Source organism: Ursus americanus, chromosome 22, assembly GCF_024610735.1.
Source record: "Ursus americanus isolate L20-20 chromosome 22, mUrsAme1.1.p, whole genome shotgun sequence".
Classification (NCBI taxonomy): Eukaryota; Metazoa; Chordata; class Mammalia; order Carnivora; family Ursidae; genus Ursus; species Ursus americanus.
In genome coordinates, this window is record NC_142148.1 from 20,702,594 (window position 1) to 20,723,701 (window position 21,108).

Genomic DNA, 21,108 nt, shown 5'->3' on the forward strand with positions numbered 1-21,108 from the left:
CTGAGGAGGGGCCTGCGGGGTTTTCTTGGGTTCTGGATGGCAGAATGAGGAAGAAGAAGAAGGTGGGGAAAGACCAAGATTCTAGGGCTGGCTCTGGGGGACAGATCTGTACTCTCCATGTGAACAGTGGGGATTCTTACCTACTTTGTTCCCTGATTTATCCCAAGTATGGCTCCTGGCACATAGTAGGTGCTCAGTAAATGCTTGTTGGCTGAACGAAGGCGGTTTAGAGAAGGAGAACCTCCAGAGAGCTGGTAGTGACGGTGGCGAGGGGAGCGGCTGGCCGAAGAGAAATAGTAGACCGTGTTTTGTAGACAGCGCGTATTCTCTTCAGGTTGCTCTGCATCGCGGTGAAGAACTTGGAGTCGTTTTAAAATTATTTGGGGGATGTTGGGGGTGTGACCCTGGGACTGCCACATGCCCTGCGGTGGGACGGTAGGCTCATACGTCGATCAGCTGAATTTCCACAACCATCTTTCTAAACATTACTGAGCACTTCAGTGGTGCCCGGTAGGTTCTAAGGTCTTTGTAGGAGCACATGCGCACATAAACACACACAACATCCGGACGAGGTGGGCGCCATCTTTATCCCCATGTTACAGAGGAAGATACGGAGGCACATGGAGGTTGAGTAACCGGCCCGGGGACACACAGTCGGAAGTGATGAAATGCGAGTCGATGTGGCAGGCACCAGAGCCCACCCTCTGGGGGGCCTTATACTCCTCTGCAAGAGCCCAGGCAGAGGAGGGGCGAGCGGGCGCTGAGGCAAGGCTACCCCGAACGGGGCTTCTGAGTCTGAATTTCTGCCCCTTTGTCCAGTCTCCTGCCTTGGCTGCCCAGGAAAGAAAAATAAACATCGACAGGACGAGACTCAGGGTTCATCTGGGGGCTGCTGTTTTCCCAGCTGTGAAGTGACCGCCTCCTCCCCGCTTCCCCAAGCCAGCGCTGGACTCCAGCAGTTCCAAGGAGCCCAGACAACGTACGGTCATCGTGGGAAAATTAGCAATTCACGGGAGCAAAAGAAAATGCAGACGAGCTGGAACCCCTCCACTCAGAGAGACTCCCGGATGCCATTTATGATGCTTATCTGGCAGTTTGTCTTTCTACCAATGTGTGCAGGTGTACACACATACACACACACACACACACACACACACACACACACACACACACACACAGACGGAGGCTCATTTTATAGTTGTAGGACATGGGCATTCATTTGACAATAGGCTGAATGCTGTTCCCTCTCATTAAATGTTCTCGCACAACGTGCTTTTCTTTAGCGCTCACATCGCTGGTTTATTTTAATTTATATGGGTATTATACGCCACGCCTCTTACAGTTTGTGCTTTGTGATTGAGCTATAATTTGCATACAGTAAAAATCACCCTTTCTCGTGTGTATGTCTGAATTTTGAGCGACTCACAGCCGTGTAATCACCACCATAATCAATGCCTAGCACAATTCATCCCAAACAAGTTCCCTGTACCTACTTGGAGTCGGCTCCTCCCAACGCCCCAGCGTCTGGCAACCGCGGATGTTTACTTTGCCTATAAATTTGCCTTTTCTGCAAAGTCATATACAAGGGATCACAGACTATGCGGCTTCCGAGTCTGGCTTCTCTCACTTTACACAGTGCATTGAGGTGAACCAGGAGCTGCGCCGATCCGCGATGTTTCTTTGTAAAGCTGAGTAATAATCCGCCTATGGGAGAACCACAGTTTGTTTATTCGTTCACCAGCTGAAGGAATCTGGCTTGCTTCCCGCTTTTGGTGATTATGGCTACGGCTGCCATAAACATTCACGCACAGACTCTTGTGAAAACTTATGCTTTTATTTCTCTTGCGGAAACTCCTTGGGCAGGATTGCTGGATCCTATGGTAGGAGCCTGAGCATATGCAATATTTTTTTTTGGACGATGTAAAAAACGAATTCCATTTTATTTGTGTTTTTTGATATCCTTGTAGCAACTCAAAGAATAAACAACTAACAGCTTACTATAAATCCTTCCTTCTTTGTAATGTATGTATGGATATCCTCTAGATTGTACCGAGAGGATTAAACTACATATGTGGCTCTCCAGTCTGCTCTTTTCAGTATTTCCATGTTACCGCGTTAAAATCTACCACCTCTTTTTTGGATTACAACACAATGACCCATTGTATGGATTTACAAAAATGTATTTAAACAATCCCCTCCTGTTGGATATACAAGTAGATTGCTTTTATTCTTTAGTTCTTATAAACAACATCCTAGAACTAAGTATTTTTTCACATTTACACTTATTTCTTTAGGATAAATTCCTAGATGTGGACTTGCCGACATATTTCATTTGACTTTTTCCTTAACATTTTTTTCTTTTGTGTATATGGAAAGCTGATATTCAGCACAAACTGCATTGCCAGTCCAGGAGGAAAAGATATTAGAGATAAGATAGACCTATCTAATAAACAAGGCCAGAATAATTGGCCATTCATATGGAAAAAAATGGAAATGATTCCCTACCTCACACCATACACTAGAAATCTATACCAGATGGATTAAGGATTTAAATGTAGATGGTAAAACCTACAACTTTAGAATAAAATATGGGACAGCCTCCCCACAGAAAGATCCTTAATGAGAGTTTTTAAACATATTATACAAAAAATTTAAACCATAAAGGAAATATTTGGTAAGTTTGACTACATTAAAATTGAAAACTTCCATTCATCAAAAACCCCATTAAGAATGAAAAGCCCAGGAGGGCCTGGGTGGGTCAGTTGGTTAAGCATCCGAATCTTGGTTTCAGCTCAGATCATGATCTCATGGATCTTGGGATTGAACCCTGTGTTGGGTTCTGTGTACAGCGGGGAGTCTGCTGGAAAGTTTCTCTGCTTCTACCCCTTCCTGCACTCATGCGCGCTCACTCTCTCTCTCAAATAATTAATCTTAAAAAAAATAAAGAATGAAAAGACCAGTCACAATCTGCAGTAAGGTATTTACAACACACATAACTAACCAGAGTAGCATCCAGAATATATAAAAACACCTATGAATCAAAGAGACTAATAAATAACAATAGAAAATGAGCAAAAAAACATGAACAGAAGTTCCATAAAAGACAAAACATTTATCATTATTCTTCAAACTGCACATACACACCTTTGTATCTGTGGTACATTCCACAATAAAAACGAAAAACAATCCATAATCATTTTTATTTATTGTTAAAGGAACACATCATCGTACCAACATTAACTTCTCAGTTTTTATAAATGTGCTACGATTGTGTAAGACGCTATCATTAGGGGAAGTGAGGTGAAGCATATATTGGAATTCTTTATATTGTCTTTGCAACTCTTTTGCAAACCTAAGATTATTTCAAAATAAAAAAAAATTTTTTTTTAAGTACTGCAGAAGCCAAACCATGCAGAGCCTTGGAGGCTATCAGAAGTGTTTGGATTCTGTCCTGTGAGCAATGGGGTTACTGGAGGGTTTTCAAAAGGTGGGGCAGGGTCCAATGGATGTGGAAAGGCAAAACATAGCTTCCTAAGAATCTCAAATATTGTCGGAGATGTGGAGGCAGAGCTACCCTTTGGCCAGATGGAGCCTGCCTTGACCACGGGCCCCGCGACCAAGGACACGTGGAGGGGAGCCAGGGAGAACACAGCATCCATTGATCGGAGCGGACATCGGGTGGGGAGGGAGAGCCCCACAGCCCGTCATCGCAGGGTCCTGGGGGAGATGGGGAGGAAATGGGAAGGCCAGAGGCTGCAGGGGTTGGTGGTGGCTGGGAGGGAGGCCTGGGAACGGAGCGGGCAGGCCCCCCACCCTCGCACTTCCTGTGTCCCTCAGCCAAGCCCTAAGTCTGCTTGCTCCTCACCAGCACTCAGTAAGTAGCCTCCTCCTCCTTTCCCTCTCTCTACACACCTGCCTCTTCCCCCTCTCCCTCCCCTTCCTCTCAGCTCCCAGAAGAGGCCAGGTCCTCCCCTTTTCTGAATTTTTTGGTCTTCTCAGCTCACAAAATTCTCCCCCAGAAAATCAGATAAAGCTTCTCTTTGATCCCCCACCTCCCTCCAGCTACAGGCCTTCCTTCCCTCTTCAGCCAAACCTCCTCAAAGCCCCATTTGTTTCCCAGGATCAGACTCCCACTTCCTGCCCTCAGGCTACCCTCCCCACTCAGCCCCTGGAACCTCCTACGCCATAGATAAGAGCAGCACCTTTCCCTTGACCTACCCATCCCTGTGCCCCGCTTTCTCTCTTTCTGTAACACTCCTCAGCCCTGAAGGTGTTTCGTACTTACCTGCTTCTTGTCTGTCTCACTCACTAGATTATAAGGCTAGTGTTACCTGTTGAATTGTGTGTCCGTCCACCTTTACCCCTGCTGCCAAATTCCTATGTTGTGGTCCTAAGGTCCAGTACCACAGAATGTGTCCTTACTTTGAGATACGGTCTTTATAAAGGTAATGCAGTTAAAATGAGGTCATTACAGTGGGCCTTAATCCAGTATGACTGGTGTCCTCATAAAATGGGGAAATTTGGACACAAGTACACACAGGAGAATGCCACGTGAACGTGAAGATGGCCAATCACAAGCCAAAGAGAGGGGTCTAGAGCAGACCATTCCCTCTCCTCCCTTAGGAGGAACCAACCAGGCTGACATCTTGATTTCAGACTCTTAGCTTCCAGAACTGTGAGAAAATAAATTTTTGTTGTTTAAGCTCTCTAGTCTCTAGCACTTGGTTATGGCGGCCCTACAGACTCATCTAGCTGGTGACAGCAGGAACTTTGCTCTGTTCAAGTCACTATTTCCAGTGCCAAGAACAATGCCTGGCACACAGTTGGAACTCAGTGAAAATATTGGTTGTTTGAAGGAATGAAAGAACTTTTCCAAACTCAACAGACGCTCCTTTTGGCCACCTGATAATTATTTGTTTTAAATATATTTCTTAGATGAGAAGAAACACGTGAGCTACAAAGGGATAAACTCTGAAAAGCATATCGTCTCAGAGATGTTCTGTGAAAGAGGCACCATGTGGTCTGGTAGATGGGTGACCTTTTAAAGACCTCCACAAACCAAACATACCGCCAGGCACTTACATTCTTACTGTCTTCACCTTGTGGAAGCTGGCCTCCAAGGTGACCCCCAGTGACCCCAGCCTCCATGTAGAGTCCCCTCCCACATGGAATAGGACTATGATCAGTTATGGAGGAAATAACTGTGGACTTCCCAGTTTAGGCCATAAGATGTTGTGGCTTCCACACTCTCAGCTCATTGGCTCTGGGTGAGGCCAGCCGCCATGTTGTGAGGCCACTCAGGCAGCCTCAGGGAAGGGCCCAGAGCCTGGGGAACTGAGGCCTCCTTCCAACAGCCAGCACCATTCATCAGCCGCTTAAGCAAGCAGCCTTGGAAATGGATCTGTCAGCCCCAGCCAAGCCTTCAGGGGACTGTAGCCCCGGCCAACACCCTGACCGCGACCACATGAGAGACTCTGAGCCAGAACGGTGCAACCATGCCGTTCCTGAATTCCTGATCCACGGAAACCGAGCAACAATCAATGGTCCTTGTCGCTGTAAGCTGTTGAGTCGGTGGAGTCATTTGTTACCCGGCAGTGTATAAGGAGCACAACCTTGAAGACAGCTCCACGTCCGTGTGCTGAGAGCGCCGTCAGTCAGTCTAGCGCCTGGCTAAGTTCCCACGCACATATTTTAGTCCTTGATTGAATGGGTCTCTGAGCAGACTCACCACTGCCTGTCTCTCTCCCCTCGAAGCATCCGTGGCTTCCTCCAACTCGCTCCTCACTCTCCTGGGGGCCTAGACAACTCCTTCATTGGCTCCTTGGTGGGCTTCTATTCCACCCCTTAAACCCCAGGATTTCCTGGGGTTCTCTTCTGGGCTCCCTTCTCTTTCTACTCAATAATCATGAGTCAACTCAAATGAGCAGTGGGGCCAGAGCTCTCCCAGCCCTCATTATGCTGCCAGCTCCCCAACCCCCTCCCCAGCTCAGATCTCTCTAGAGCCCCCATTTGTCATCCCTGAACAGGGACATGCCCTAGGAGCCTCAGGCTCAGAGTTGCAACCTAACTGTATCTTCTCCCCAGTCTTACTCCATCTAAGAGGTGTCCTCCCACCAGGAATCTGATGCTATCCTGGGCCTCCTTTTCCCCCAATGATAGCAACCCTGCCAGCCCTGTGGATTTTGCCTCCTGGATAATTCATTTAGTATTTCTTGTCTTCTTTTCACCCCTCCCACACCCTCCCACGGCAGCCCGGGCTACCATCTCCTGCCACCTGGACCACTGTGGCAGCCTCCTCACTGTTCTGCCTGCTGCCATCGACTTCCGTGTTCCATGAATCATTTTCCGTAGTCAGAAGGAATTTTAAAATCTAAATTTGGCTGTGCTCCCTCCTCTGCTTAAAACCTTTGCTGGTTTCCTATACTTTACAAAAAGAAAGAAAAAGAAAAGTCTCAGCTTGCCACATAAGTTCCTCCTGCCATAAGTTCCTCCAGCCTCTCGTCTCTCTCCTGCCTTAGGACCTTTGTACTTGCTGTTTCCTCTTCCTAGAATTTGCTTCACTCAGTCCTTCCTGACTCACTGCCTTGCTTCCGTTAAGTCTCTACGAATGGCCATTTTCTCCGCGAGGTCTTCCCTGGCTGCCCTTCACAGAATAGGGACCCCCAGCCCCTTGCCCTGATTTATATCCCTCCTCAGCACTTGGCACTTTACACACACTATGCATTTATTTGCTTATTGGTTTGTTTTTTCTTTCTTTCCCACTAAAATGGAAGACCCGTGCGGGCAAAAATTTTGTCTGCTTTGTCCAGGGTGCCCAAACCCAGTGCCTGAATAGGGCCTGTCATGCAGTAAGCACTCAACAGATGTAATCAGTGAATGAACTTCTTGCCTTACATCTTAGGCTCCAGCAACACTGAACTGCTCTTGGCTGCCCACACACACTACGCTGTTTCTTGTCTCCAAGCCTTTGCTTGTGCTCATCCACCTGCCTGGAGGCCCTTCGTCCTTGGCATAAGTATTTCCTGTGACTCCTTAAATGTTCTGCTTGGGTTATCACCTCCTCCAGGCAGCCTTCCCTGATCATTGTCCCCCTTTGCCTGGGGTAAGTACCCTTTCCAGGAGGGCTCCTGCAGTATCTTGGACATGTCAATTGCAGTACCTATCATCGTGTTGTTGAAGGACGTAGTTGTTGTTTCTTTGCTTGCTTGCTTATTGTGAGCACCTTGGGAGCAAACCTTCTCTCTGCTAAATCCCTAGCATGTAGGCTATGATAGTCAGTGCCGAGTGAATGTTTTTATGAGTGAATGAATGAACGAATGAATGAATCACCTTGGGTCTAGCCATAAAACTGGCTCTGTGACCCTGAGCAAGTCCATGTCCCTTTCCAGATAGGGAGTCCCCAGTTTTTCTCATCTGTGGAACCAGGTGTCTCACCAACCAGCTGTGTTTATTAAAAATACAATTTCTGGTCCCAGCCCTGGGGGTTCTGATCCTGGTGAAGGGGGAATGTCTGCCTGAAATGCACCCTGCGGGCCTTTCTGATGTGGAAGCAGCGAGATACCATGGCTTCCAGACCACTTCTTGCTCTGCAGACCTGAGATTCTACTTTGACAAGAAACCAGAAAGGGAAAGTGGCGCTTGAGAACCCTGGGAGGACTGGGGGGTGGGGGTAGGACAGGCACAGAGATGGCGGCTGCCCCCTCTCCTGTCAGGGCTGTAGACTGAAAGGGGGAGAAAGACAAGCACAGCTGCACAGGACAATGGAGCTCTTTCATGGCCAAGTTCTCCTCCGCACGACCCCTCTCCCTCCTTGTTGCCGCCCCCACAGCACCATCTGTTCAGTTTTTTCACCCTGTCTAGACCCCATCACCCTAGGTAGAGGCCCAGGGTGTACTTGGGTGGCCCCGGATCCCTGAAGTGGAAACACAGAAGGAAGGGGCTGTCACCGTGAGAAAGGAGGGAGAGGGAACAAGCATTTTGGGGAAGGAGACATCAGAGCTACATCAGGCTAAGCTGTGGCCTTGGGGGTGGGGTGGCTTGGGGAGCCCTGCTTCCTATTTCTTGGCAGCTCTGTCACTCCAAGGTGATGTGGGGGCATTCCACTAACCCTCGGAAACCTTCCCCTGCCCCCGCCTTCTCTGTGGCAGCTCTGCTGATGTTGTGAAGAGGCCTGTCCGGTCCCTGCCATTCCCCAGCACTCAAATTTTGGGGTAGATCCCTGGGCCAGGGATCAGGATGATGGGTTCTAATCCCTACTCTGCCACGGATGTGCTGTGTGGTCTCGGATAAGACTGTTGCCCTCTCTGGGCATCTTTGCAAGGCATGTAAGGTGAGAATGGAGGATGTCTAAGACAGTCCGTCATTAATTACCCTGTCCTTGCAAAGCATATCCAGAGTATCTACTATCAACATATCTTACGAGTCTTGATGTTGACCTTGATCACTCGGCTGAGGTAGTGTTTTTCAGGTTTATTATACACTGTAAAATTGATTTCCCTCCTTTCCATACTGTGCTCTTTGGAAGGAAATTCACTTTAGGACTGGGGAGTTACGCTCCATCTTCTCAAAGGCAAAATGTCTGCATAAATTATTTGGAATTCTTCTGCATGGGAAATTTGTCTGTTCTCTCCCACTTATTTATTCACTCATATCTGTATCAAGGTAACACTTCCATTTTTTTTTTCTTGCTCAAATTGTTGCAGCTTTGGTCATTAGAAGCTTTCAGTGGGTTCCTGCGTCTCTTTGACATACTTCCATCATTGTGGGTTTTGTCCGTTTGTTGTTTGGCACTTCCTTACCTTCTCCAGGCTCATCTTGTGTATTTCCTACCCCGGTCCTAGAATCGGCTATTTCTCCCCTTTGATTTCTTTTATTGGAGAATGGTATTAGAAACCAAGATGTGGGTGCTAGGGGTGCTCATTGCTACTGGGGTATGATTGCTTGTAAGTTCCTTCAGCTGGTGGGGCAAGGCGATATATGTGTATAAACTGACCTCTGTGTACACACATATCTTTAACTGTTTCTATGTGTATCTATCAATCTACCAGTCTTCATCTATATCTATAGTAAACTAAGCATGAGTTTATACTATTTCTGGCTCTAACCCATTCCTGCAGAGATCATTCTACTCCCTGCTTGTCTGTAAGCTCTCACTCCAACGGTGAGAAACCACATCATTCTTCCTTTGATGATCAAATTGTCTGAACTTTGGTTAGTGGAAGCCCATTTAAGTTGGATCCTTTCACTTGGCCTCACCATTCTTGAGTGCTTCCTTGCTTTCTGACGCAAGATATTTGAGGTTCACCTTGCACTTTCCCTACCCAATCCTGGAATCCGTCTCTTTTCTAAGGATGTGGGTTTTACTTAGGGGAGATTGATATTTAGGAAACAAGATCTGGGCACTGGGTGCGCTAATTGCTATGAGGGTATTGTAGTTCCCTGGCCCTGTCAGTGGGCAGAACTAGCGAGTGTCTATGTGTGTGTGTGTGTATGTGTGTGTGCACATGTGCGTGCATGTGCTTGCGTGAGTGTGTGTCTTTTAAAGCATGAGCTCCTACTGATGTCTCCAGTTAAAACTCAGAGTCACAGATCTTTTCTCCATTCTGTATTTTTAACTTCCTTTTCCCATAGTGAAAATCATCAATAGATTTGCTCATTTCTTCAATCATGCAACACAGATAGTAGCTTCAGAATTATAATCCCAATACCTCTCCAACTACTACTGATTAAAGTTGAGGGTTTCTTTGCCATTCTCTTTATCCATAAAGTATATCCCACTAAGGGATCAGGAGTCAGAATCTTGTGGCTAAAGTTACTTGAATTAATTATTTTGTGTGTGTGATTACACTATTTACTCAAAGGACAGTTAAGTTCATTTTTTCTCTTTGTTTTCAAGTTTAGGGTTTAGGTTTTCATATCTTTATTTAATTTTATTTTTGAAAATGTACAGTGTTTATGTAGTTAAAAAGTCAAAACTGTACAGAAATATATCCAGAGAAATCTCGCTGCCATCTCTTTCCTCTCCATTGCATTGTGACCAACTCCTTGTGAGTGACCATTTTCAGTACGTTTTCTATTTATCCTTCCTGGATAAAATTTGGCATAAATAAATAAATAAGTAAGTACACACATAAATAAATGGTTTTCAAAAAATTTTTCTTCTGTGGAAAGTAGCATACCATACACAGTCCTTTACATTTCGCTTGTATTTTGTGTTATGCTGTAAGTCACTCCATATAGGTTCGTAGAGACCTTCCTGCCTGCTTTTATGGCTGCATAACATTCCCTTGTTTGGTACCATAGTTCATTCACCCAGTTTCCCATAAATGGACATGGGTATTCCAACATTTTGTTATTACAAATAATACCTCAGTGAATAAGTTTATGCATAAGTTGTTGTGTTTTTTGTGTTGTTTTTTTGTATTTGTGGAATTATATCTTTAGGATAAATCTTAGAAGTCAACATCCTGGGTTGGAGGCTGTAGCATGTGTCATTCTGCTAGATATCATCAAATTTCCTTCTATAAGGCTTATTACCAATTAGCATTCCTACCAACGATGCGTGAGAGTGCCTATCTGCTCAAAGCCGCACTAACATGTGTTGTCAAGCTTTTGAACTCTGGCCAGTGTAATAGATGAGAAATGGAATTTCAATGCAGTTTGATTTGCATTAAAGCTTCTCATATGTGTCAGACTCCTTTGCAAGGATGTTTCCCTGGGACACGTGCTGGGCCATTGCAAACTATGTCAATGGACTGAATCTCAGGGTTGACTTAATCCATGGGTGATCGGTAGCTGTGGGTCCCCATCATGCCTAGGGGCCAGTGGGGTCTGCACAGAGAACGGAGCTCCTTGGTCCCCCTCTCTGGTTCCTGAAAGCCACGACCCTACTCCGAGCCCCCACCAGCCAAGGGAGCAACTGCTTTCTTGACACAAAGAAGACTCTGAGTGAGGAGGATGACTTGGTCTCTGAGAAATGCTCAAGTCTTGACCTCCTCCACAGCCCAGAGGGCCAGTCAGGGCTGACGAATGACAGAGCCAGGACCATGGGATACAAAGAACGGAATAGAACTATTGCTGGAGGAAGCTGTGTTTGGAGACACAAGGCAGTCCGTCTCCCCAGCATGACTGACACAGCCTCTTGCTTACCTCTCAGCCTGAAGGCTCATTATCTGTCCTCCCCTCCCCTGCCTGAGTGACCCACCTGAAACTTCGATACGACCATGGCATTCCTGGATTACAAACTTTTTTGGCTTTCCAGGATGACAAAACTCAGTTGGGATCTGAACTCCTCTTGCTTTCCCAATAGAATCTCTCTCCCTAAATAACACACCCTTTAGCGATCCATTCCCTCTATCTATCCCATCCATCAGTCCATCCATCCATTCTTCCATCCATCCATTTGTGTTAATTTATCTACTGATATGTAACACATAGCTCAGCACTCAGCATCTGAAACAACAGTACACATTTATTGTTGCACTCTCTGTGGATAAGGTGTCCGGAAGCAGCTTGGTTGGGTGGGTCCAGCTTTGGGTCTCTCAGGAGGCGGCCGCCAAGCCACCAGCCGGCGTTATAAGAATCCAAAGGCTGGACTGGGTTGGAGGGTCCTCTTCCAAAATGGCTCGCTCCCATTGGTGCTGAGTGCTGGCAGAAGGCTTCCGTTCCTTGCCACGTGGGTGTTTCCACAGAGTCACATGAGCGTCCTAACAACACGGTGGCTGGCTTCCACCACAGCGGGTGATCCAAGAGACAGCTAGGTGGAAGCCGCCTGTCTTTTATGACCTTGTCACGACAGTCACATACCATCACTTCCTCCACAGTTGATTCTTTAAAGGTGAGTGCCTCGATCCAGCCCACACTGAAGGGGCTCCACCTTGGAAAGGCAGGAGTGCTAAGACATTTGTGGGCAGGTTTTAGAATCACGCTATCCATCCACCTAGCCAACAGTTATCGAGCACCTGCTGTGCGCCTGGCCCTTTTAGCATCTCAGATAGTTCAGAGCCTTGGCAAGCATATCATCTAGACCAAGGCTGTGAACTCGAATGCCCACAAGGTCCAGAAGTGACCCAGGAAGTGCAGTGAACAAAGTGACCCAGGTGGAGACTCCGGTGAGCTGGGAACCACATGCTTGAAGTGGACAAGGGGAGAGGCTGCTGCCCGGAAATTTATGTGAAGCCTCCCTGTTGTTAGATGTTGACAATAGATTCAGTTTTGGTTTTTTTTTTTAAACCCCGTGTTTGCCAGGTTTGGCGCATACCTCACTAGTTTGCAAACTGATGCAGCTATAGTGAATTTCTCAATGCTCTCCCCAAACATTTGTTCATTAAAAAATGCATGGGGCCCCTTTCACACATCCCAGAAATGATTCGTAATCACCCCATGCACACACCGCTTTCTTGGCCTGGAATGCCTTCTCCTCTTTCTTCCCATAGTGAACTTCTATTCCTCCTTCACAACCCAGGTGCAAAAGTCTCTCCTTCTGGGAAAGCTCCTCTGACTCCTCCCCTGTGGGGTGCTGCTGGCTTCCTCCTCTAGGCTGCTACCCTGTGCCCCCAGCTCCATCTTCACACACTCCCTTGCCTCCCTCACAAAGAGGTGAGCTCCTGAGTGAGTGAATGATAAGACAGGTGTTGTTGAGCAAAAGGGAAACAATCACCTTCGTGCATGGGGCAGAGCTTCCCGGAGGAGGTGGTCCTGGGGGGATGAACAGGACTTGCAGATAGGGGGTCCCCTGGCAGGAAAAAGAAGATGAGCAAAATCACAAAGGCAGGGAAGTGTGGGTGGTGCCTGAGTGGGCAGAGTCCCAGCTCCTCCCTTCTTAGACTCCCATCCCAGCTGGAGGGGCTCTTGGCTGTCTTCCCAGATGGGGAGGGGCGAACTCCACAGGCCCCAAGGAGCTCCAAGGAGCTGGGAGGGGGAGGTGGCTGGAGGGAGAAACCCAAGTCCTGGATGAGTCATTGATGGAGTCTGTCCTACAATAACAAGGAAGGGCTGGACTGGGAAGAAAAGAGAAAAGCCCCCCAGGTGGGGGCTAAGGGATGGGCTGGGCAGAGTGAAATGGCCCTCAGTGGCCTCTGTAATGGGGCCTTGGCTCTTGGTTTCCACTGTCCTTAGAGCGCAACCCTTCTCCAGCTCTTGAAGTAGCCCCCTGGCTGGTGGATGTCCTTGCAGCCTGTGCCCTCCTTCTACCATCAGCTCATCCAGCAGCTAGAAGAATCTTTTGGTAAAAATAAGTCTGATCACATTATTCTCTTTTTAGTTCCCTCCCATGACTTTTCAAGGCTCTAAGGCAAAAACCTCCTCCACCTCTTCTTGTGTCCTGTCCCTCTCACTGTGCCTCTTTTGTGCTTCCAACTGTTCTCCTGCCACAGGGCTCTTGCATATGTTGTTCCTTCTGACTGTAATGCTTTTCCCTGACTTCTTTCACTAGTTCATTCTTTCTCTCTTTTCAGATCCCAGCTTAGGCCTTCAGGGGAGCCCTCCTAGACCCTTAGAATCTACTGGGTTCCTTTGATATGTGCTTTTTCCTTCTTGAACAACCATACCACGATTTGTATGATGCTTCATTATTAAGATCTGATCCCCTACCACACTGTGAGCCACACAAGGGCAGGGCCTGTCTGTCATGTTCACCCTGCTACTCCCAGGACTCAGCACACGGTCCCTGGCATACAGTGGGTGATCAATAAATGCATCTGTGTCTCTTGCAGGATGTGACCAATGCTCGTGGCTATTGCCTCACAGCAGGCAGGGGATGGAGGCAAAGCAGAGATTATTGGTTCCATTGTACAGCCCAAAAAACTGAGATTTGGAGAATTTAAGTAAACCCCTGTGAGCCCCAGGAAGTTAGTGGACAGGCCGGGACTTGAACTCAGGGCCCTACATATATATCATGGGTTCCTCCACCAGGAAGCAATATTAGAAACAGTCCAAACATGACAGGTAGGTGTCTTGGCTGAGCAGTGTGACGCTGCGTGAGTCAGCCCTCTGTGGGTGGAGCTCCGTGCTGTAAATCAGAACAGATGAACGAGGTAAGTTTTAAGTCTCAGGGATTTTTGTTCTCATAGGTTGTTTCCATCTCTGTCCCCGTGGACAAGACGGTGGGCATTCTAGGAGAGGGTGGGACAGTGTCTGAGGTATCCGTGTGTCCCCAGCTCTCCTCCACTCCCATCCCAAGACCTGGTCTCAGGAAACTCATCTAAACATCGTATTTTCACCTGCAAGAAGAGAAGGTCTTTGAGGGACAACACTACGTCTTTTCCATCTTTTCTCTTCACTGTTCATGAACTGGGCAATGATCCCCAAAGCTTTTGTTGGCTTAACCTGTGTCTCCATCCCTCTCCTTCTGGTTTCTCTGAAGAACTTCTCCCTCATTCCATGCAGTCCTGGTAGAGCTACCATCGTATGCTCCCACCCAGCGGTGGGCATAGAGTCCATTCTGACCAATCAGAATATCCTCATTATCCTGACCACAGTGACTGGCTAAGGAATAGATTTGGGACCCAAGCAAGGCCAATCAAGGTCTCTTCCCTAGGATTAGTATATAGATGTAGGGAAAGAATGTGGTGCTAGGATGAACTTGGAATCTCATGACATTCTGTTTGAATTAGGCAACTCTCTTCCCCCAAGTGAGATGGTCTCCAGGAGGTGATGTCCTGGCACCTGGCCCTGGGAATTTCAGAATCATAAGGACAATTGCCATTTGCGGGGGACCTCCTATATGCCAGGCTCTGAGTTAGGCTCTTTCAATCATCACCTCACTGGATTCTCACAAAAGTCTCACAAGGAGAGGACTAGAGCCTCTAAATTATGCTGAGGAAACTGTGGTACCCAAAGAGGAGGGATCTGTGCAAGGCGACCCAGCAGGTCGGTAGCAGAGACCCATTTCCACCATGCTTCCCCGCTTTCTCCACTCTACCATATGTAAGAGCAGCAATGGCTTTCGTTATTTCCCCAAATCTAGTGTAGCAAGTGAAGCATGATTCATTCAGTTAATCATTTGCCAAAGAGAGAGGAAATACATAGAACAGTCCTTGGAAAATCCTCTGGAAAGTCCCTGAGACATGAAGCAAATCCAATCCAATAGTTAAGCTTGGGTAGTTGGAGACTGATTTCACAACCGTTGGCCTCTTACATAAACAACATTGTTTTATGTGTCACATATTAATTCCACTGTGTACCAGACACAGCAAAGCATTTTACATTCATTGGCTTATTTAATCCCCACCACAGTCCCTTGAGGAAGTAAGTCATATGCAGTCTTACAAAGGATGATTTGAGGTTCAGAAAGGTGAACCTGGGGGCGCCTGGGTGGCACAGCGGTTGAGCGTCTGCCTTCGGCTCAGGGCGTGATCCTGGAGTTCTGGGATCGAGCCCCACATCAGGCTCTTCCGCTATGGGCCTGCTTCTTCCTCTCCCACTCCCCCTGCTTGTGTTCCCTCTCTTGCTGGCTGTCTCTTTCGCTGTCGAATAAATAAATAAAATCTTAAAAAAAAAAAAAAAAAAGAAAGGTGAACCTGCTTGAGGTCACACACAGTTTGGAGCCAAACCATACAAGGGTGTAGGTAAGTGTGTGTACATTTTGGGCTGCACGTGGAGTAGTTGTACCGTGTCGGTACAGAGTATATTTGGAAGAGCGTGGATGGGACTAAAGATACAAAGGATGTTGAGAGGCCCAAGGGATGGACTGTAATGGGCACCACTGTTTACAAGCTATTTCAGATCCATTCCTACCCTTCTTGAGTGAACCGATTTCCCTTTAGATGACCAACTAGTCTCAATATGTTCAGTGTTATGGGACATTGGGCGCATGACCCAATTAGAATCTCTCATTTAATTCTAGAATCTCTTCGATTCTAGAAAAGAGTGACACATAGCTTGGGATTCATTCAGGTAGCATAGGAAGGTGGTTAATCACATAATTTCTGGAAACGGATAGCCTTGTGCAATTTCAGCCCCACCGTTAGTACCTATCCCACATTGGGTAAGCTACATGACCTCTCTGTGCATTTTTTTTTTTTGTCTGTAAAATAAGGACCATCATAGAAGCTACCTCATAACTGTTACACACTTAGAGAAGTACCTGCACACAGAAAGCTCTACTTCGGTGTGTTTTTCTGTCTTGATGTATTTTCATCAGTCTTCAAGGGTTTACCGTTCATTCCCACAAGGAGACCCCTGGAGCATCTCATTTGGTTCCTGTGCTTTCCAGAAGATGGGCCCCCAGTCTTCTCATTGATTCTGCAAGCTCCCAATACTCGGCTAATCTATTATTTCTCTGCTAAACTAACCCAGAGTCCATCTCTGTTGCCTGCCACCCCAGGACACGGGATGTCATGTCAGTTCTGTCTCACCATAAAACTGGGACTCTGGAGGCTCCAAGCTGGGATCCCCTCAATTCCCAGTGGAATTTTTCACCTGACGTCAACAAGTCTGTTCTCTCTCATTCATGTCTGGAGTAGTGATGCCAAAAGAGACTGCCCCTGCAAGCTGGAGACAAGCACAGCTTGCTTAATACATGCTGTCGAGGGATCCTCTAGGCTGTGTCACATGGTGAAACTATTCGGGATTATTAGTCCCAAATTAACAATGAGCAAATGGGAGGTCCAGGGATATGAAGGGACTTGTTAAAAATGACACAGCAAGATGGGATGGTTCCTAGCTCAGGTTCTCTCTGCTAAAAGACTGATTAACCTATATGGGGTGGGAGATGGGCTGTAAATAAGGCTTGGGCTTTGAACTTGAACCCTTAGTACTACACTTGCCCTTTTTCGGTTCTTCACTGATTCCCAGTTTCTTTAAGCTTAATGGTACCTCAGGGCCTTGTCCATGCTGTTCCTTCTGCCTGGAACTCCCTTTCTTTCTTCTCTGTTTCATCCCTCCCCCACTCTTCACCTAATCTCTTCCCGTTTTTCAGATCAAGGCTTCTCTGTCCCTTCCTGGACCACCAGCTCCAAGCTGGTCCTCCTGCGTTTGTCCATGTTTGTCTGTTGCCTTAGCAAGCTAGCACGCTCAATTATGATTTGTTTCTGTTTATCTGTTTCTTGCCTCTCTTCCCCACTAGATCATACATTCCCTGAGGCAGAGGCTCTGACTTCTGGCTCGTCCTTGGTACAATGTTTGCTCAATAAATGGATGAACCCCAGAGTCATCCAGACAGAAATCATCTAGTTTCTAGTCTCCCTCCAAAACTGAGGAGCAATGGCTTGACCAAGGTCACAAAATTAGTCATTATCTGCCAGAAACAAGACCAGAACTCACTGACCAGCCACCATCACCTCTAAGTCTTGAATTGGGCCATCTTGATGGTGGGCGGTGTGGGCTTCACAGGGCAGGACGTTGGGACAGAGGCCTGCTCTTCGCCACCAAGTCTAAGAAGCAGGTACTATCCCCATCAGCAGCATCAGTAGCATCATCCCCATTTTACAGATGAGGAAACTGAGGCTTAAGACACTTTGTGACTTGTCCGATCCCCCCACTGGGAAATGGACGAGGCGGAGACTCAAACCCAGGGCTGGGGCCAAAGCGGTGCGCGCCTAGCGGTGCGAGCAGAGCCTGGGCCGTCGGTGCAGCGGGGGCGGCTGGGCGGCAGGGCGGAGGGGAGCGGGCGCCCAGCAGCTCTCCGCGGCGGCGCGGCCCGGGCCGGGAGGGGGGCGCCTGCTTGTCCTCCCGCGCGGCGGGCGGGGCGCGGGCCGCGGGCCGGGCGCCGCCACAAAGGGGCAGCCGTCGCGCCGCCCCGTCCCGCGCTGGGAGCATCGCTCTGACCCGCCCCTGCGGCCGCCCGCGGCCCCCCGCTCGCCTCGCCGTGCCTCCAGTCTCGTCTCGCCGGCTCTGTCGGGCTCTCTCCGTGGGTCCCCGGCCTCCCCTACCCGGGGCAGCCGGCACCGCTCGCTCCAGTGCTAGGAGGGGGCCGCGCAGGACAGACCAACCTGCGGACCGACTGATCCGGCGCCCCAGAGAGGAGCAGCCCATCACCATGGTAACGCCTGCCAAGGCCTGGACCACCTTGCTCTGTCCCCTTTTGGTGGCGGTGTCCAGGGCGGACCCCCACCTTTTATGCTATGACCCTCTGTGTTAACTGCCCCCCAACCAGGATCCGGGGAAGATGGGGGTGGGGGTGCGGGGACCTCCCTCTGGCCATGTCGTCTTTCCTGTCTGGGCTCTGTCTCTCCAGGCGCCGAGTGGCTGGGTAAGATTGGATGACTGAACTTTGATGTCGCCCCATCTTTAGACTCCGGGCAGGAAAGTTAGATGTGCACCTAGTCCTGACGTGAGGTGGTCTCGTGGGGAACGGGGGGGGGGGGTAGGTAGACTTAGGAGAGGGGGAAGAAGGAGGGTGATACCTCCATACTGTGACTTCCTTGGCCGGCCCCTCCATAAGGTTGAGGTGCTGTGGGAAAGGTGTGTGTGTGTGTGTGTGTGTGTGTGTGTGTACGTGCCCGCGCCTGCCAGTACCTGGGCACACGGAAAGAAAGAAAAGTCTGTTTTCAGGGAATCACAGCCCAGCTCCGAACAGGTCCGGGAGCCCCAGGGCGCAGGGATTTGGAAAAGTGCTGTGAAGACAGGCCAAGGCTTTAACCCCTTGACAGATGGACCGTGTTGAATTTGGGTGGGTTTTCACTCGGTGCAGAAGAATTCTGTTTAGACGGGTATATACACATGCAGAGCTTATCAGCGCGTGTTCCCCTCGACTCCCACGGCTGAACACACGTGCCCTCTGAAACACACACGGCTTAACCACCTGCCGTCCCTACTGCTAAAATATGGGCAGCCACCGGCATCCACACCACAAACATATTGCAAAACCAGGCTGCTAGGGTCACACACCAGCAGGACCGTGCACGACGCACATCGCTGCCCGAGCTGTTGAACAGAAATCTTCGTCAGCTCACGGTTCCTCACCTCTCACCACAGGCAAGGCGCGGTGCCCGGCGATTTACATGCAGGAGCTCAGGTAACTCACACCAGCCCTAAAAATAGACCTGCTGGTTTCTCCACCCGGCAGATGGGGACCCGAGGCTCTGGGAGCTTCAGTGGCTGCCCAAGGTCACCCAACCAGGAAGTGGGAGATAGGACAGCCGGAGTTCTGAACGCGCATTCAGCGGTCCTGGCCACCCAGAACCACATCTGCACCAAGCGGTGTTTGCTGAACCTTCCCTAGTTTTGGACCTAACTCAGTCATTACTTTTAGAATCCAGAAACTCCTTGCTGAACGCCAGACCCTCAGATCAAGAGTCAGGCCCTGGGTAGCTCCCCCCAAAAGGCTGAGCAACTCTTTCCTGAATAAGAATGATGGACAGACTTTTCTCCCACCTTTGTTACCTGCCCACCTCTCTGGCCTCACCTCGGTACTTCAGCCACTCTGACCTTGGTTCAGAGCCTCTTATCGTTCATGTTCCCTCCTGCCACAGGGCCTTTGCATATGCTGTTCCTGCTGGGGTGGCACCCCTTCACCTGAGGAATTCCTATCCGTCCTGTACATCTCCACCCAAGTATGACATCCTCAGGAAAGGCTTTCCCAATTTCCCTGACTCCCACTCCGGCATGCCATGTATCTTTCCTTCATGGCCCCATCACAGCTGTTCTTTTCCTGGGATGATTTGATTAAAGGCTACCCAGGGCTCTGGGGCAGTCCACTGTCAGAACATCTTATGACCAAGGGGCTTTGGGCTTATCCTGTTTCACATTCCCGAACTTTTAGTACTATCATAACAATTTTTGCATATTCACTTTCTGGATAAGGTATTATGAAGAAAGAACAAAATCAAAATTATTATTTGCTTAATATTTTTCTTTTAATCAGCTTACCTTATACACGTAAAGATATATTTAAATGAAACATTTTATATCACGACCATGAAAAATCAGTATCCATTGTCCTAAACACAAAGTAACTGTAAAAATGTGTACAACAAAGGCAAATTTGTGTTAGTAAATTCTGGCTCAATGAGGTTGGCTCTGGATGATTCCATGTGGGAGGACTGCTTTTTTTTTGTTAAAAGGAGTAATCACTGAATGTCTGAGATGTGTTTTAAGATATCCTGGCCCTGAACTGAGACTTTCTCTTTGGTGTTCTCAGAAGGACTAGATAAGAGTTGGGGTAACTTTCTGTGATTTCACGTAGAGTTCATGTCCTCCCCAACGCATCTTGCGAGTCACCTGACATCCTCTCCCACGCTTTGACAAACGCTGGTTGAATTCAATTCATTCACCATTGCCAAAGTACCCAAGGCACCTTCTGTGTGCCCGGCCCCATGTAAGGACCTGCATGTGAAAGAGTCAGCCCTGGTCCCGGCGCTGGGGGAACCTAGTGCCCACTTTTCGCTGAGATTTCCAGGCTGGGCGATGGGCGATGGGAGTCCCTCTCTTTGCCTGGAAGCATATGTGTGGTGAAAAGGGAAGAGATGCAGGTTGATCGGGGCTCTGAAGGGTGGGAAGGAGCTTGCCCAGTCCAGGGAGGGGCACAATGTGAGCTTAGGCAGCGCTTCTCAAAGTGGGCACCCACCATGGGTCCTGGGTGGGGAGACTTCAGATGAACGTTTTTATTTACAGTTTTTCATCTTAGTGAGTGGTAGGAAGTGATTTAAGCAGCAGGAACACAGGATGATAAATAAAAATCAATGGATTTAAGTTGGAAATGAGTTGACAAAAAGACAAATGTGAAGTGAATAATAATCAATATCAAGTCAAATAAATTAGGATGTATGAACAGCAAGAAAAACTCATGCATGGGGCACATGGGTGATTGGGAAGCCCTGGGCTGGAGTGTCAAGTGTGTCAGAAGAAGCAGGAAAGGTATGCTGGTGTGGACTGGTGGCCACTAGCGGCAGGCTGAGTCGCTAAGGCAGTGGGGAGCCACTCAAGATTGTGAGCAGCGGAAGGTCACAATCACGTCTCTGTGTCAAAAGGCCGTTGTGGCCAGAGGAGAGCCCAGCCTGGGGAAGGGGCAGAAGAGCAGGTAGCGATATGCCATGTTCATACCCCAGCTCTGCCATTTCCTGGTGGTAGAGCCTTGGGCTCCGTGTCTTAAGCTGTAAAATGGGAATAAAAATACCCATCCCATAGACTTGTTGGGAAAGATGAAATAAAATAATGTTAATAAAATAA

The 21,108-nt window shown here is 48.3% G+C and overlaps 1 protein-coding gene across 1 annotated transcript in view; it reads left to right on the forward strand.

Annotated features, from left to right (window-relative positions):
* Positions 1–17,717: 17,717 nt before the first annotated feature.
* KIAA1755 (KIAA1755 ortholog) overlaps positions 17,718–21,108 on the forward strand; it is a 39,979-nt gene continuing 36,588 nt past the window's right edge. Inside the window, exon 1 of the mRNA XM_045804601.2 lies at positions 17,718–17,980. Within this exon, the coding sequence (XP_045660557.2) occupies positions 17,978–17,980 (3 nt within the window). The 5' untranslated portion in view covers positions 17,718–17,977. The remainder of the gene's footprint in view (positions 17,981–21,108) is intronic.